Source organism: Nasonia vitripennis, chromosome 2 (genome assembly GCF_009193385.2).
Source record: "Nasonia vitripennis strain AsymCx chromosome 2, Nvit_psr_1.1, whole genome shotgun sequence".
NCBI lineage: Eukaryota > Metazoa > Arthropoda > Insecta > Hymenoptera > Pteromalidae > Nasonia > Nasonia vitripennis.
Window position 1 is genome coordinate 12,195,080 of NC_045758.1, and position 12,370 is coordinate 12,207,449.

General features: G+C 45.8%; 3 protein-coding genes across 4 annotated transcripts in view; all 3 read left to right on the forward strand.

The window, feature by feature from the left end:
- Positions 1-2,600, forward strand: part of LOC103317248 (zinc finger protein 449) — a 28,069-nt gene extending 25,469 nt beyond the window's left edge. For both annotated transcript variants that reach the window (XM_031923840.1, XM_031923839.2), the window contains exon 4: positions 1,565-2,600. In XM_031923840.1, coding sequence (XP_031779700.1) covers positions 1,565-2,389 — 825 coding nt within the window. In that variant the 3' untranslated portion in view covers positions 2,390-2,600. The remainder of the gene's footprint in view (positions 1-1,564) is intronic.
- Positions 2,601-5,178: 2,578 nt separating this feature from the next.
- On the forward strand, positions 5,179-6,421 carry LOC103317247 (mite allergen Eur m 3-like). Its single transcript, XM_031923879.1, has 3 exons — positions 5,179-5,224; positions 5,367-5,695; positions 5,782-6,421. Exons 1-3 carry the CDS (start codon positions 5,179-5,181, stop codon positions 6,349-6,351), a joined length of 945 nt encoding a protein of 314 aa, XP_031779739.1. The 3' UTR covers positions 6,352-6,421.
- Positions 6,422-7,707: 1,286 nt separating this feature from the next.
- On the forward strand, positions 7,708-9,102 carry LOC116416207 (chymotrypsin-1-like). The gene is made up of 3 exons (XM_031923880.1): positions 7,708-7,753; positions 8,035-8,360; positions 8,443-9,102. Exons 1-3 carry the CDS (start codon positions 7,708-7,710, stop codon positions 9,100-9,102), a joined length of 1,032 nt encoding a protein of 343 aa, XP_031779740.1.
- Positions 9,103-12,370: the final 3,268 nt, after the last annotated feature.

Below are 12,370 nucleotides of genomic sequence, written 5' to 3' on the forward strand. Positions count from 1 at the left end.
CACACGCTCGTACACTTTCTTTTTTATCCCGTCGCTCGCGGGACCGGTTGGAGCTTCGAGTTTTTTTTCGCCTTTTCGCCGGGATATGTAGTTTATTTGGAACTGATGTAATTTTCGGGATTCGCTGTGTGCGTGTATATAGACAACCGATTGAATAACACTCGGACGCTCTGTCGTAACGGATCCTTTAACAAAAGTTAACGACCGTCGACACCTCGTCCGACCAGTTTATTCACAATAATCCGCGCGCCGGCCGATCGAAACTACTGGAAAAATCTACGCAGCCGATTTACGAGCGCTAAATGCTTCATAATAACCCGACCTAATCGAGCGAGAACAATGATCATAAAGCGCCCACCTTATGCAAAAAGAAACCGACGCAGCCTTTTCGTTTCATCAGCTCGTAAATCACTCGTTGCGGAATCGGCGCATCCGTAAATTTCGTATACACCGCCGCCGCTGCACTTTCCTTATATTACGCGCGATATTTACAGCGGCGCATCGCAGCGCGTGCCGCGAAATCGAAAAACTCAGTCGCTGACCCGCTTTCCTCTCGCGATGCCGAAAAATCGGAAAGCCGGCGCGAAAGCTGATGTCGCATCGGACTGCAGCGACCGCACGAGAAAATAATAGCTGCCTTTTTCTTCCTTCTTTTATATATATATATATATATATATATATATATATATATATATAAATACCTCGCCTCCTTTGCGGTGAGAGACGAGCTCTCGCGCGCGGCGCTGTTATTACCGCGAGCGTTTCCTCTAGGACGCTTTTGCTGCTCGCTTTTTCCAAGCCGGCGCGCAGGCGCAGGGAGGGGAAGTCCGCGCGCAGTTCCGTAATGAAGTTTTTTAGCAATCAGCGGGATAACACGTACTTTGTAACTTTTTGCCGCACATCGCTCTTTGTTGGCCCCGAGATTACTGCGCTCTGTATTACTCTGCGCAGGGCCGATTGCTAGACGGCTAATGAATATCGCTTTCGTCGTCTACTTGCGTCGATGATTCTAGGGAAGAGGAGAAAGAGAGTAATTGTACGGCTCTTGCCTCGGCCTCCCTCGAAAACTTCATTAACTTTCCTGTGCATAATCGTGATGATCTCTAATTCGATTAATCCCTCGTGCGGGGGGGGGGGGGACTGCGAGGTGTACGCTGGCAACGCCCGTGAAATGCGGTCAGAAATCCGGGGAATTCGAAAAAAGCAAGAAAAAGCGTCGGATATGCTAAGAGCGCGCCGTTACGTAAAGGCCAAAATATAAACACAGACGATCTGATTTTCTTATTTGCGAGCGCGCGAGTGTAACGAGCGAAAAACGAAGCGCACGCGAGAAAGTGAAATGACGGTCACGTTCGCGCGAAGTAAAAGTAGAATATCTCGGCTGCAGCGGATGCACTCACAAGAACACACACACGCACACACACACGCACACACGCACAGAAGCGCGCATTGAATAACGATCCGCGAACGAGTTTTGCGCCGGCGCGGTCAATTACGAAGCTAGCCGACCTCAAAAAACAAAAGACTATCTATAAACGTGTGTCTCTGCCTCGTTGGATTCCAGGTCCACCTGCGCACCCACTCGGGCGAGAAGCCGTTCCGCTGCCTCGACTGCGGCAAGCAGTTCTCCCAGCTGCGCAACTACAAGTACCACCGCTCGGTGCACGAGGGCACCCGCGAGTTCGCGGCCAGCTGTCCCGAGTGCGGCAAGTACTTCAACGACCGGGGCTACCTCAGCAGCCACATGAAGATCCACCGCAACCGCAAGGAGTACGCCTGCGCCGAGTGCGGCAAGAGCTTCAACCAGCGGGTCGCCTACAACATGCACGTGCGCATACACACGGGCCTGAAGCCCCACCAGTGCGAGCAGTGCGGCAAGGCCTTCTCCAGGAAGATGCTGCTCAAGCAGCACCTCAGAACCCACTCGGGCGAGCGGCCCTACCAGTGCCAGGTCTGTCACAAGGCCTTCGCCGACAGATCCAACATGACCCTGCACACGAGGCTGCACTCGGGCCTGAAGCCCTACCAGTGCACCCTCTGCTCCAAGGCCTTCACCAAGAAGCACCACCTCAAGACGCACCTGAACTACCACACCGGCACCAAGCCCTACTCATGTCCCAACTGCAGCCTGAGATTCTCCCAGAGCAGCAACATGCGCACCCACTACAAGAAGTGCGCGCTGAACAATCCAAACGGCGTCGCGGCCGCCGCCGTCGCCGCCGCCGCCGCCGCCGCCGGAGCGACGGACGACAAGCAGCCGGCGAAGCAGTCCCAGCAGCCGGCAGGTTCGGCTGTGCAGCCGCCGGCGTTGACGCCTCCCAACTCCGACCAGGAGTCCAGCAACAATACCGTCCAGCAGCCACAGCAGCAGCAGATCGTCAAGGTCTGATGAGCTGTGGCAGAGATCGATCGAGATTATAGTTTTACCGACGATGATATTTTTTATTGTATATTACAACGACGACGACGATGTACGATACAATGCAGATGTTAATATATTGAATACACATTCCCGCGCCGAGCTCGCCGAGCGACTCGAGAGTGATATACACAAGTCTATTAAATTATACGAAATAAACATTTATGAAAACGTTCGTACACACCTGTGCCTTCTCTACTCTCGATCACTATTCCCGCACACACCGTTACACCAGCCTCTCCCTCTGCGAACAGTATATACGAAAAAGGAACATTATTTTATAAACACACAGCGAAAGAATCCAAGCTCGAGCTTTGCAGTGGCGTCCCGTTCTCCAGCAGCACGAGCGAGCACAACGGAAGAGTAGCTAATACCGCCAGGAGAGAGATAAGCCGATTCCGTGCGCGCATTACCCGGCGAGAGAGAGAGAGAGAGAGAGAGAGAGAGAGAGAGAGAGAGAGAGAGAGAGAGAGAGAGAGAGAGAGATCGGCCTTGCGGATGCTACAAGTCAGTAACGCTCGAGCGACCGGCTCGCGTGCAGCGCGCGACGAAGGGCAGCGCGGTATAGATCTATCTCTATGACTTACGCAGGCGGCTCTGACCACACCGCTGTGTATACGTATGCAGGTAAAGGGGAGCGTCCGCGATTTATACGAGCCGCGCTCCGGGTTAAGGAGGAAACGCGCCGGGAGAGATATAACGAGCTCTCGAAGAGCAACTTTATAGGCACGTGAGGCCTACAGGTGGTACATATCCGCAAAGCTCTCGTGACCTCGTTGCTGCAGAGCGTGTGTAGCGTATAGCAAGGGCGCCTCCTTCTTATATGGCTATATACCAGCCCGCGTAAATAATGACGGCCGAGTGGTACAGTTAGCTCACGCGCGCGGGAGTCGTGCAGCGCGCACCTTTCCTCGCGCGCAGTAAGTACCACTACCGGACTGATTTTCCAAGCTTTTTACTCCGCAGCAGGGGGTATTTTTACGCGCTCGTCTGCGCAGGTGCCATATACTCGGCTTAATTGGTTTATACGGCTTCCGACTCGGACTTCTTGATTCCGCACCGAGGCAAAAAGTAGCCTCTACGCAGAGCGAAAAAATGTTTTTCAATCCTATAGAAGCTAGAATCGCTCACCGCGAGATGACCGACGATCTCGCGAACCCGATACGGAAAGATCGCGCACGCGTCGCCGCAACAGCCTCGAATTAATACTTACGCCGTTCAACGTTTCCACGCGGCGGCAGGCAAAACCTCGAGCGATGCTGATGCAGCGGAGTATCAGATTACGGAAACGATTCTCACCGCGACGAAGGCGTGGATCGATCGGCCGCGATGAACCTGCAGCTGCGCAGCCAGTGGAATATAAAACGGCACCGCGCCCTGGAAAAACAATTACCGCGAATCGTCCCGTATAGCCGAGATTAAATTCTCTTCTCTCTCGCTCTCTGTTTTCTGGCCTGTTTTCTAAGGAAAATGTTCAACACCTCCGTACCTACCTACTTATCAGCCTATTTTGATTTCCACGTCGCGCTCAGGCCTGTAAGGGGTGAGGTGACTCCCCTGGACATCCCGTCCTTCAAGACGGAGACGCTGAAAAACTCATTTTTCATCAGTGCTTCCTACCTCTGGAATAGCCTTCCATCTCATCTTCGCAACACACTATCCATATCACGCTTTAAACAAACAGCTAAATCATACTTCTTTAAATTGGAAAACACGCAAACATGACGCAAAAATACACACCCATCCATCTCATTTCACCTCATTCCATTTACTCTTCGCACTATCACTTCTTACACAACAATTTTTTTTTCTTTTCTTTTTATTTACTATATCTAAATATGTACAACATAATGTACAACAATAAAAGCATATAAATCTAAAAAAAGCTAATCTCTATCGCGCCTGTAGTCCGAGAGAGATACAGGCCTATCTGGCTTTCTTCGGTCCCGTAAAGCTGCTGCTGCTGCTGCTGCAACAGAGCGTGCTACAGCACCGGAAAACGTGCGTATAACGCGAGGAGGAGGAAGAAAGGAGGTACACGCGCAGACCTCGGATCTATGATCTCGGGCTTGACTTTTGTACCCAGCACGTGTTTTCTCGGTACGGGTTCCTTTATTGAGCAATATCACGCGATTACGCGAATGATGTGTGGAGCATAAATCATGAATTCTCTCGTCACATACGTCAACAATTTTCGCGACTCAGTGGGTACCAACCGGCGAGTGATGCATCGCAAATCGATATGGAAATCGGGCTTCGTAACTGTGACATACATTGCGGGATACACAATAGCCCGGGCATGGGTTACCTTATCAGATCCAGGTGTTGAGCTAGAGGCGTTGGTGAGAGAAACGAGGAGAAGAGATGATCTTTTTACGTCGAATCGCTGATCTATTTCGAGTCGGAGATAAAAATATTTGACTAACCAGACTGCGTCAATTTAGTCAAGCGCCTTATCGTGCTAACAGCGTATGACGGATTTTCCCTGCCTATGAAAGACGTAATGATTTATCATTGAAAGTAGCGATTTCATGAATCCAAAGGAAGCATCGATTGTTCCAATCATCGCTGTGCCAATACCCTAATTCAACTATTGTTGTAAAGCATAAACTCCAGGTTGATTATTTGCGGAAGGCTTGGATTAAAAATTCCATTCACGAATTGTTATCTCTTCCCGATTTTCAATCGGATATATAAGGGCCGGGAAACTTGAGCTAATCAGTCATCGTTTGCTCGAGTCTCATCCAACTCTTGAAATCATGAGAACTATTGGAAAGATTTTCGTTCTCTGCCTCGTGGCATTGGGTAAGCTCTTTATATATTTTAATAATTATTTTGAAAATTTTGAAAAATTTTTTTTCATTAAATATTGCGAGTTATACTTTTGACAATTTAGTAGTAAGAGATGCCACACGTTTCGTAACACAAACTGTTTTTTGACTCGTAGCTACCGACGCTAAAAAGGTCAGATTATCCGATCTCGCTAAACCAGCGAGTCTTGGCGAGTTCCCTTACCAGGTCGCCATTCATCTCAATGGAAACTTCCACTGCGGAGGAGCTTTAATCAGTAAAACTCACGTGCTGACCGCCGCTCACTGTGTCAAACCTATGACCGATAATCCTTACACCTTAGCCCAAGGAGTAGTGGTTGAAGTTGGGTTGGTCAGACTAGGTTCCGGACAAAGTCATAGCGTCGCAAGAGCAGCTTACCCCGGAGATTATAGCGATTCTCCTTTTGAATCACTATTCATCCCCAACGATATCGGTGTCCTCACTGTAAGAAGAATTAACAACTACCAATTATTACAATAGCATTGAATCTCCAATTTCAGCTTGTAATGTTTCTCATTGCTTTTTTTCAGCTGCAAACCCCGGTCACAGAGTCTGCCAATGTTAAAGTTATCGCTCTGCCTTCAGCCGGAACGGTGGTACCCCCTGGCACCAAAGTCGTCATCTCTGGTTTTGGTTCTAGCCAACCTCGTGGTCCAATTTCGCCAATATTGAAGAAGGATACTTTCAAGGTCATCAGTAAGGAAGAGTGCAACCAATATTACCAATCAAAATTGAGGAGAACTATTACAAGCTCTCATATTTGCGCCAAGAGCGGTCCTGGTTATGGAACTTGCCAGGGTGACAGTGGTGGCCCACTCGTCTACAACAACCAGGTAGTCGGTGTCGTTTCTGGAGGAGACGGTGAATGTAGTACAGGTAGCCCCGACGTTTACACCAATGTTGCGAGCTACTTGGATTTCATCAAAGAGCAGATGGATGCCCCGGTCAGCAGTTCATCTGGACAGGGTCAACAAGTGCTACCTCCGGCTGGAAATCCCTTCCAACCACAGCTTCCAGGAGGATGGGTCATCCCAGGATATCCAGGATTTCCAATTTATAATCCCTACAATCCCTATCAACCACAAATTATTTACCAATAAGAATTGAATTTAGATTTGTATTATATTTTTATATTGTTATTCGTTGAATAAATTTGTTTTTTACCTTAAACTATACATCTTTTTAATCTCAGCAAAATGTATTTTTAATACCCATGTATAAAAATGAGTGGTTGATAAATCTAGAAAGCACTTGTCTAAGTAAACAAAAAGTAATTTGTTAGTGACAAGCGACAAAACAAATGCGAATGGAAGAAATCAAGCTTCGTCATTGTGGGCGACACAATGGTCTGAGGATAAGCTCTTATCAGATTAAGGTGTTTTGAGTAGTATCGTTGTTCAATGTCAAATTGGATAAAAATATTTGATTAACCAGTCTGGCGTTTATTTAGTCTACATAATACTCCTATACATAATTTGGCTTTGCCAATTTAATATTATTTAACGTTTTATAGGTGTTTTATTGGTATCATGGTAAACAACCCACCTCGTAAATTGAAAGAAAACATCTATTATCGCTACTTGGACTTTATAAAAGAATAGATAAGTAGTAAACCAAGAATCAACCACAACTTTTACAAAAATGTTTTTTGTTAAATAAATTAACTTTTTAAGTTATTAAAAACAAATCAGCAAAATTGCTTGAATTTCTTGAATAAAAGAAAATCATCAAAATTAATTTCAAAATTATTGATAAAAAATATAGCTGTTTTGTAATCTGTAAAATACATTTTTTTTACTTAAATCTGTTAAAATGAATTGGGTTATTTCTGGTATCGTGATATAAAATCAGATGATCAGATATTTATCAGCTTTTTTATTTTGCTCGATCAAACACCATAATGAATTTTTATATCAATGCTTGAATGAAAGTGTACAATTAAAAAAAACACTTGTGCATAATATTAAAGTTATCGCATGAATGAAAAGAAACGGATTTGAATGAGTGGAAACTTTTTAACGACTGATATAAATTCTGTAAAGTTATTTGATTAACTTAAAAATTATATTTTTTTGCGCTTCAAAGACGTTTGATTCATTTTATTTCACTATCAATAGGCAATGTTAGTATGGACAATAACTTTAAGCAGTATCATCGGCAACATAATAAGACCATTCATCGTCAAACGAAAACCTATTTTTTATCATAACGATTTGAATAGAACTTTTTTCTCAGAATCTACGTATGCTATTGAGAACGAACCTACGTTAGCAATAAGGTCATTGAAACGGAAATAATTACGTCAAATGTGTTTGATTTGATGATTTTATCATCTTCATGATCTAAATCAAATTTACTGGAATAACGAAATAGTACTATCGAATATATAAAGACTGAAAAGTTTAGTTTTACCAGGCAGTAATTGGCACAAGATTCGTCAAGTAATACCAGGCACCATGAGGGTTTTTGGCGCACTACTCGCACTCTGCTGTATGGCATTAGGTAAAATCTAATAGTTCATACGATTCTTTTAATATTAGCTCTAAATTTCTAAGGTTTAATTTTATAAAAATAAATTGTTGATGAAAATGTAAAAAACGTTCTTCTTTTTTTTTATTTCTTTCAGTACACAAAGCTCTTTGCTTCTTTAGCATTTGTCTTTATTTTGATTATTACTGATATTGGTGTATAAAAATTAAACTAAATGAAAAATCCTTTCCTCGCACGAGTATAATTTCAGCAATCAAAGTTCTGTCAAATTTTAAAACATGGATTCTTTACAGCTGTTCATGGGAAAAAGACCAGGCTTTCAGACCTTGCTTCACTGGCGAAGCCTCGTGACTTCCCGTATTTCGTTGCATTTTTCGTCGACGAGACGATGTTTTGCGGAGGTGCTTTGATCAGTAAGACCCATGTGCTCACAGCAGCTCATTGCCTCGTAGACCTGTTCAACGATCCATACGTCTTTGAAAGATTGCACGTAGAGGTTGGAGCCACGTCAGTTGGCTCTGGAAAAACCCACAAGGTTAAAAGAGTTTCCTACCATCGTGGATACGTTAATTCTATCTACGATTCTCGACTTTTGCCCAATGATGTCGGCGTTGTCACGGTAAGGCGTCATGAATTCAATTTTATATGATTTTGCAGCGCTAATTACATAGCAAGCATTCTAATTATTCTTATCCGTCCAGCTGAAAACCCCCGTCACCTTGTCCAACACTGTCAAGATTATTGACTTGCCTAGCCCTGGATTCGAGGTTCCCTTGAACGGCCAAGTCAAAACTTGCGGCTACGGTAATGCTCGTCCAGACGGGCCTACATCCACTCAACTGAAGAAAGACAACTTCTACGTCATCAGTCGCCAGGAGTGCAGCATCCACTATCAATCGGTTCTTCGCAAGAGTATTTCCAGCTCTCAGATCTGCGCCAAGAGCAGTCCAGGTTATGGAACTTGCCAGGGCGACAGCGGCAGTCCTCTCGTTTACCAGAACAAGGTGGTCGGCATTGTTTCTGGAGGAGACGGTGGATGTGCCGAGGGTAGCCCCGACGTCTACACCAAAGTATCGAGCTTCATTCCCTTCATTAAGTACGAGATGAAGTATGACTTCAAGACGACCGAAGGTGCTAATAGCCCCGGTAATTCGCTCAACGCGAACGACGTCGCTGGCCCGCCAGCTTTTCCTACCGAAGAGGACCCCTTCAGTAGTTGGACGGAAGCTTGGGAAACTTTCCCACCACAGCCTTTAGACCCGAGCATCAATCCGAGCTGGGAAACCGAGGGTGAATTCCCAACCTTTCCCCAGTACGAGCCACAAGGTGGATTCATCCCTGGTTTCGGGAATATTTACTAGGTCAACCAGTTCTATGTATTGTTCGTAATTTAAAGTAACTTGTTAGATTTAAGATTATTATATTTCCGAATAAAAGTTAACACATTTATTATAAATTCGCTTTCTTATCTCACTTCGACAGTTCGCACACGGACTCATTATCTCCAGTTTAATTAGCTTATTAGTTTATTATAATATGATCATTGACGCAAATGCTGCGATCACCTAACCCAAGTCTGCACTAAGATCTGTTCAATGGTTCTACCCGAGTATAAGCCCTGGTCCTTCAATACGATTCTGAAAGCTGAAAAACTATTAATAAAATGAAGCCATTCTTATTATTTATAACTCTAGTTTAATAATCGCGCATTAACTTGCAATATCCTCGGATAAAACTCGAAACTATTTCACGACTTCCTTCTCGTTTGAATAACACGATATTATAACCAGTTCCCGTCGAAAATGAATGTTCTTATCAGAGCAACGTGCGTATATCAAACGCCGCGTGCTCATAGACACACACACACACACACAGAGCGCGTCGCGCACGCCATACGCTAACGATCACTCGAACCTTTTTGTCACACGAGCACAATCGCTCCTCCGCATTGGTAAAATGCAAATCAACAAAGTCCCGAAGCATTTCTTGAATTCGAAACCATTCGTCACCTAATCCCAACAATAGACACAGCCGCAGATAACAAAGTAGAGCGTCGTGTACGAACCGTAATCGCATTTGAATAATCCCGCAGCGTCGCGAGCAACTCTTCGCTCCCAATAATGACAACAACATGCATATACATATATAACGATCTAGAAAGCGAAAACGTCAAATCCGAAGCAGCCCCGTAGCGGCTCTCAACAAAGAGTGTATGTAACAGTCGTCGTCGATGCTTAGCGGCGATAAAGCGCGCGCGCCGAATCTCTCTGTGAAAACGAAAAAAACGACAAGCTATCCATTAGCCAGTCATATAGCGGTGCAGCAGCGGGCTTTTCCCACGGGAGAGCTCTCGTACGCGCAACGTAACGTCCGAGAGTAGCTACGTGCTGCTCACGTATCCAGCCTCGCAGCGGTGCGATGCGCGCCGATTAGAGACGCGCGTATATACGTTCCTCTCCCGGGGGCTGTGCGCGCGGTATACACTACTGCGGACTCGGGCATTTTTCCGCAATTTCGCAATCGCCGGCCGGCATCGCTCGCCGCGAATAAAGCTATCTCGTCGGCTCGCGGCGATTTTCAAGATAATCGCCGGCGATGCGCCGCGGCCGAGATCGCTTTCGCGGCAACGACAATGCTTCGCATCATCAGCTGATTTATATTCCTGTAATAATGAAATGGCGCAATACTCGTCGCCGGTCGCGCGCGGTCTATACAGCAGCAGACGCATGGGGAGCGCGTTGTATTTGCACAAGAAAGCCATAAAGGCAACGGCTGTATAACAAGGGCTTTTCCGGGGGCCGCTTAAAAACCGATAATCTCGGTACTAAATTAAAACTAATTGCCCGTTAACGAGGCTCCGGGATGTTTATTGCGACGGCCGCTCACTCTCGTCGAAGCAGGCTGCTATAGTATAGTTCTAGTAGTCGAGGACAGAGATCTTATTCCGAGATTTTTTCTCGCGCGCTCGTTCGCTTTGAAAATTATACGCGATCGCGTACGACGAGGAGTATCGACGCTGCGTTACACGCTCGATGTGAGCTTGTTTATGAATCCTCGGCTATTGAGTTATGATAATGACACTGCTGTACAGCTCGTGGACAGCGGGAGAGTTAGATGCTTGACCTACGAAAAGGCCTCGTCGTTATTTTCACCGAGTTCTCGGGATCGATCTGTGAAACGGGAGTAACGAATTTTCGGGGAAAATAAAAAATGTAATTTATATCGTATCGCGTTGAAAAGTGGCATACTTCACGTTTAATTGCGCCTCGCGAGTCAAAACTCGAGTCGAGATTCGCAATATAAAGCGCGCGTGAAATCGTTTATTTTTAATATTAATTACATTTCTCGTAATGTATGCGCAGTCGCGCGTAAGTGTATACCTATAGTGCCTGACGCAATAAGAACCAGTCCTTTCGTTATTAAAGTTCATATGCGGCGTTACGAATTTGTATTGTAAAACGCGCTCCGATAACCTGTTCTCTCGATGTATAGGTGTGTACAAAAATAGGAGAGATCTGGAGAGACGTAATTAAACGAAGGTCCCGCGATTAAATACATAGACGCACGTAATAAAGGCTTACATAAAACTCGTTTACACACACACACACACACAGACAGACAGCCTCTGCACCGCAACAAAGAAAACAGCCAAGAAGCTTGCAGTTAGTCAATCCTAAATATATTTTGATTGACGACTTCGCGAAACACCGATCATCCTCGTAAACTGCCTCGCTCGTGACTTATGCACATAGCAGCAAAGCGGCAACGAGCTGGGACAAAGAAAATCCGCGCAGTGGATGACTTTCGCTGAGGGGTTACGCAATGGCTAATGGTCCATTAAGAGAGCCGGATTCGCGCGACTGGCCTGCACAATGCTCTGCAGGCGCATTAAGATCACCTCCCGCGAGATCGTTCAGCTGACTTTTCACTTATGCATGTGCGGCTGCTGCTGTACAAGTTATACACGCGTAAAAGCTAGCCCGCGCGCAGGTTTCGGATAAAAGGATATTTTATTATTTATCGATGCCGCCGCGTGTCATAATGCGCGCTGCTCGCGTTTATCGCCGGGTTAAAATGACTTGCGCGTGCGTGTATGGGTGTGTATGGGTGTATAAAGCGCCGGAAGCTCGAGCGTGTATACTCGCGCGAGAATCGAGCGTCAAATCTGGCCCACATTTGGACATAATTATCCTCGATACGTCGTTGCAAAACGACGCGGAGGAGAGGATTTCGTACGGAACCCGTTCCTTTTTCGACGATAATTATTTTTGCCGAAAATTCACTTTCACATTCCCTTAATGCAATTTCGTCGTCGGGCTAGCGGGAGTGACAAGTTTCTTCTCCGCGCGTCTGGGATCAGCCGCGCGCGAGTAGATTATCTTCCTCTCTCTTGTAACATACTCTCGTCCCTCGAAGCGACTGTTATCCCCTCGCGACCCACATATACGGACGATCTCGACCCTGCGCGCAACGCGAAGAAAGTCGCGAAATTTTCGTGTACCTATCAACGTAAACACTTATATAGGTGAGCATATACATATAAAATGGGAACCAGTTTTTCAACTACTAAAAACAATTTCTCGGCGAGCGCCGGCCTTGGAATCGAAAGGGAAAAGTGTGCGTGCGGAG

Bases quoted from the DNA above. Each gene is read 5' to 3' on its own strand.
- LOC103317247 (XM_031923879.1), top strand. From the start codon at position 5,179: ATGAGAACTATTGGAAAGATTTTCGTTCTCTGCCTCGTGGCATTGG. The intron at 5,225-5,366 runs GTAAGCTCTTTA...TTTGACTCGTAG, and splicing joins TCTCTGCCTCGTGGCATTGG to CTACCGACGCTAAAAAGGTC. The intron at 5,696-5,781 runs GTAAGAAGAATT...GCTTTTTTTCAG, and splicing joins ACGATATCGGTGTCCTCACT to CTGCAAACCCCGGTCACAGA.
- LOC116416207 (XM_031923880.1), top strand. From the start codon at position 7,708: ATGAGGGTTTTTGGCGCACTACTCGCACTCTGCTGTATGGCATTAG. The intron at 7,754-8,034 runs GTAAAATCTAAT...GATTCTTTACAG, and splicing joins ACTCTGCTGTATGGCATTAG to CTGTTCATGGGAAAAAGACC. The intron at 8,361-8,442 runs GTAAGGCGTCAT...TTATCCGTCCAG, and splicing joins ATGATGTCGGCGTTGTCACG to CTGAAAACCCCCGTCACCTT.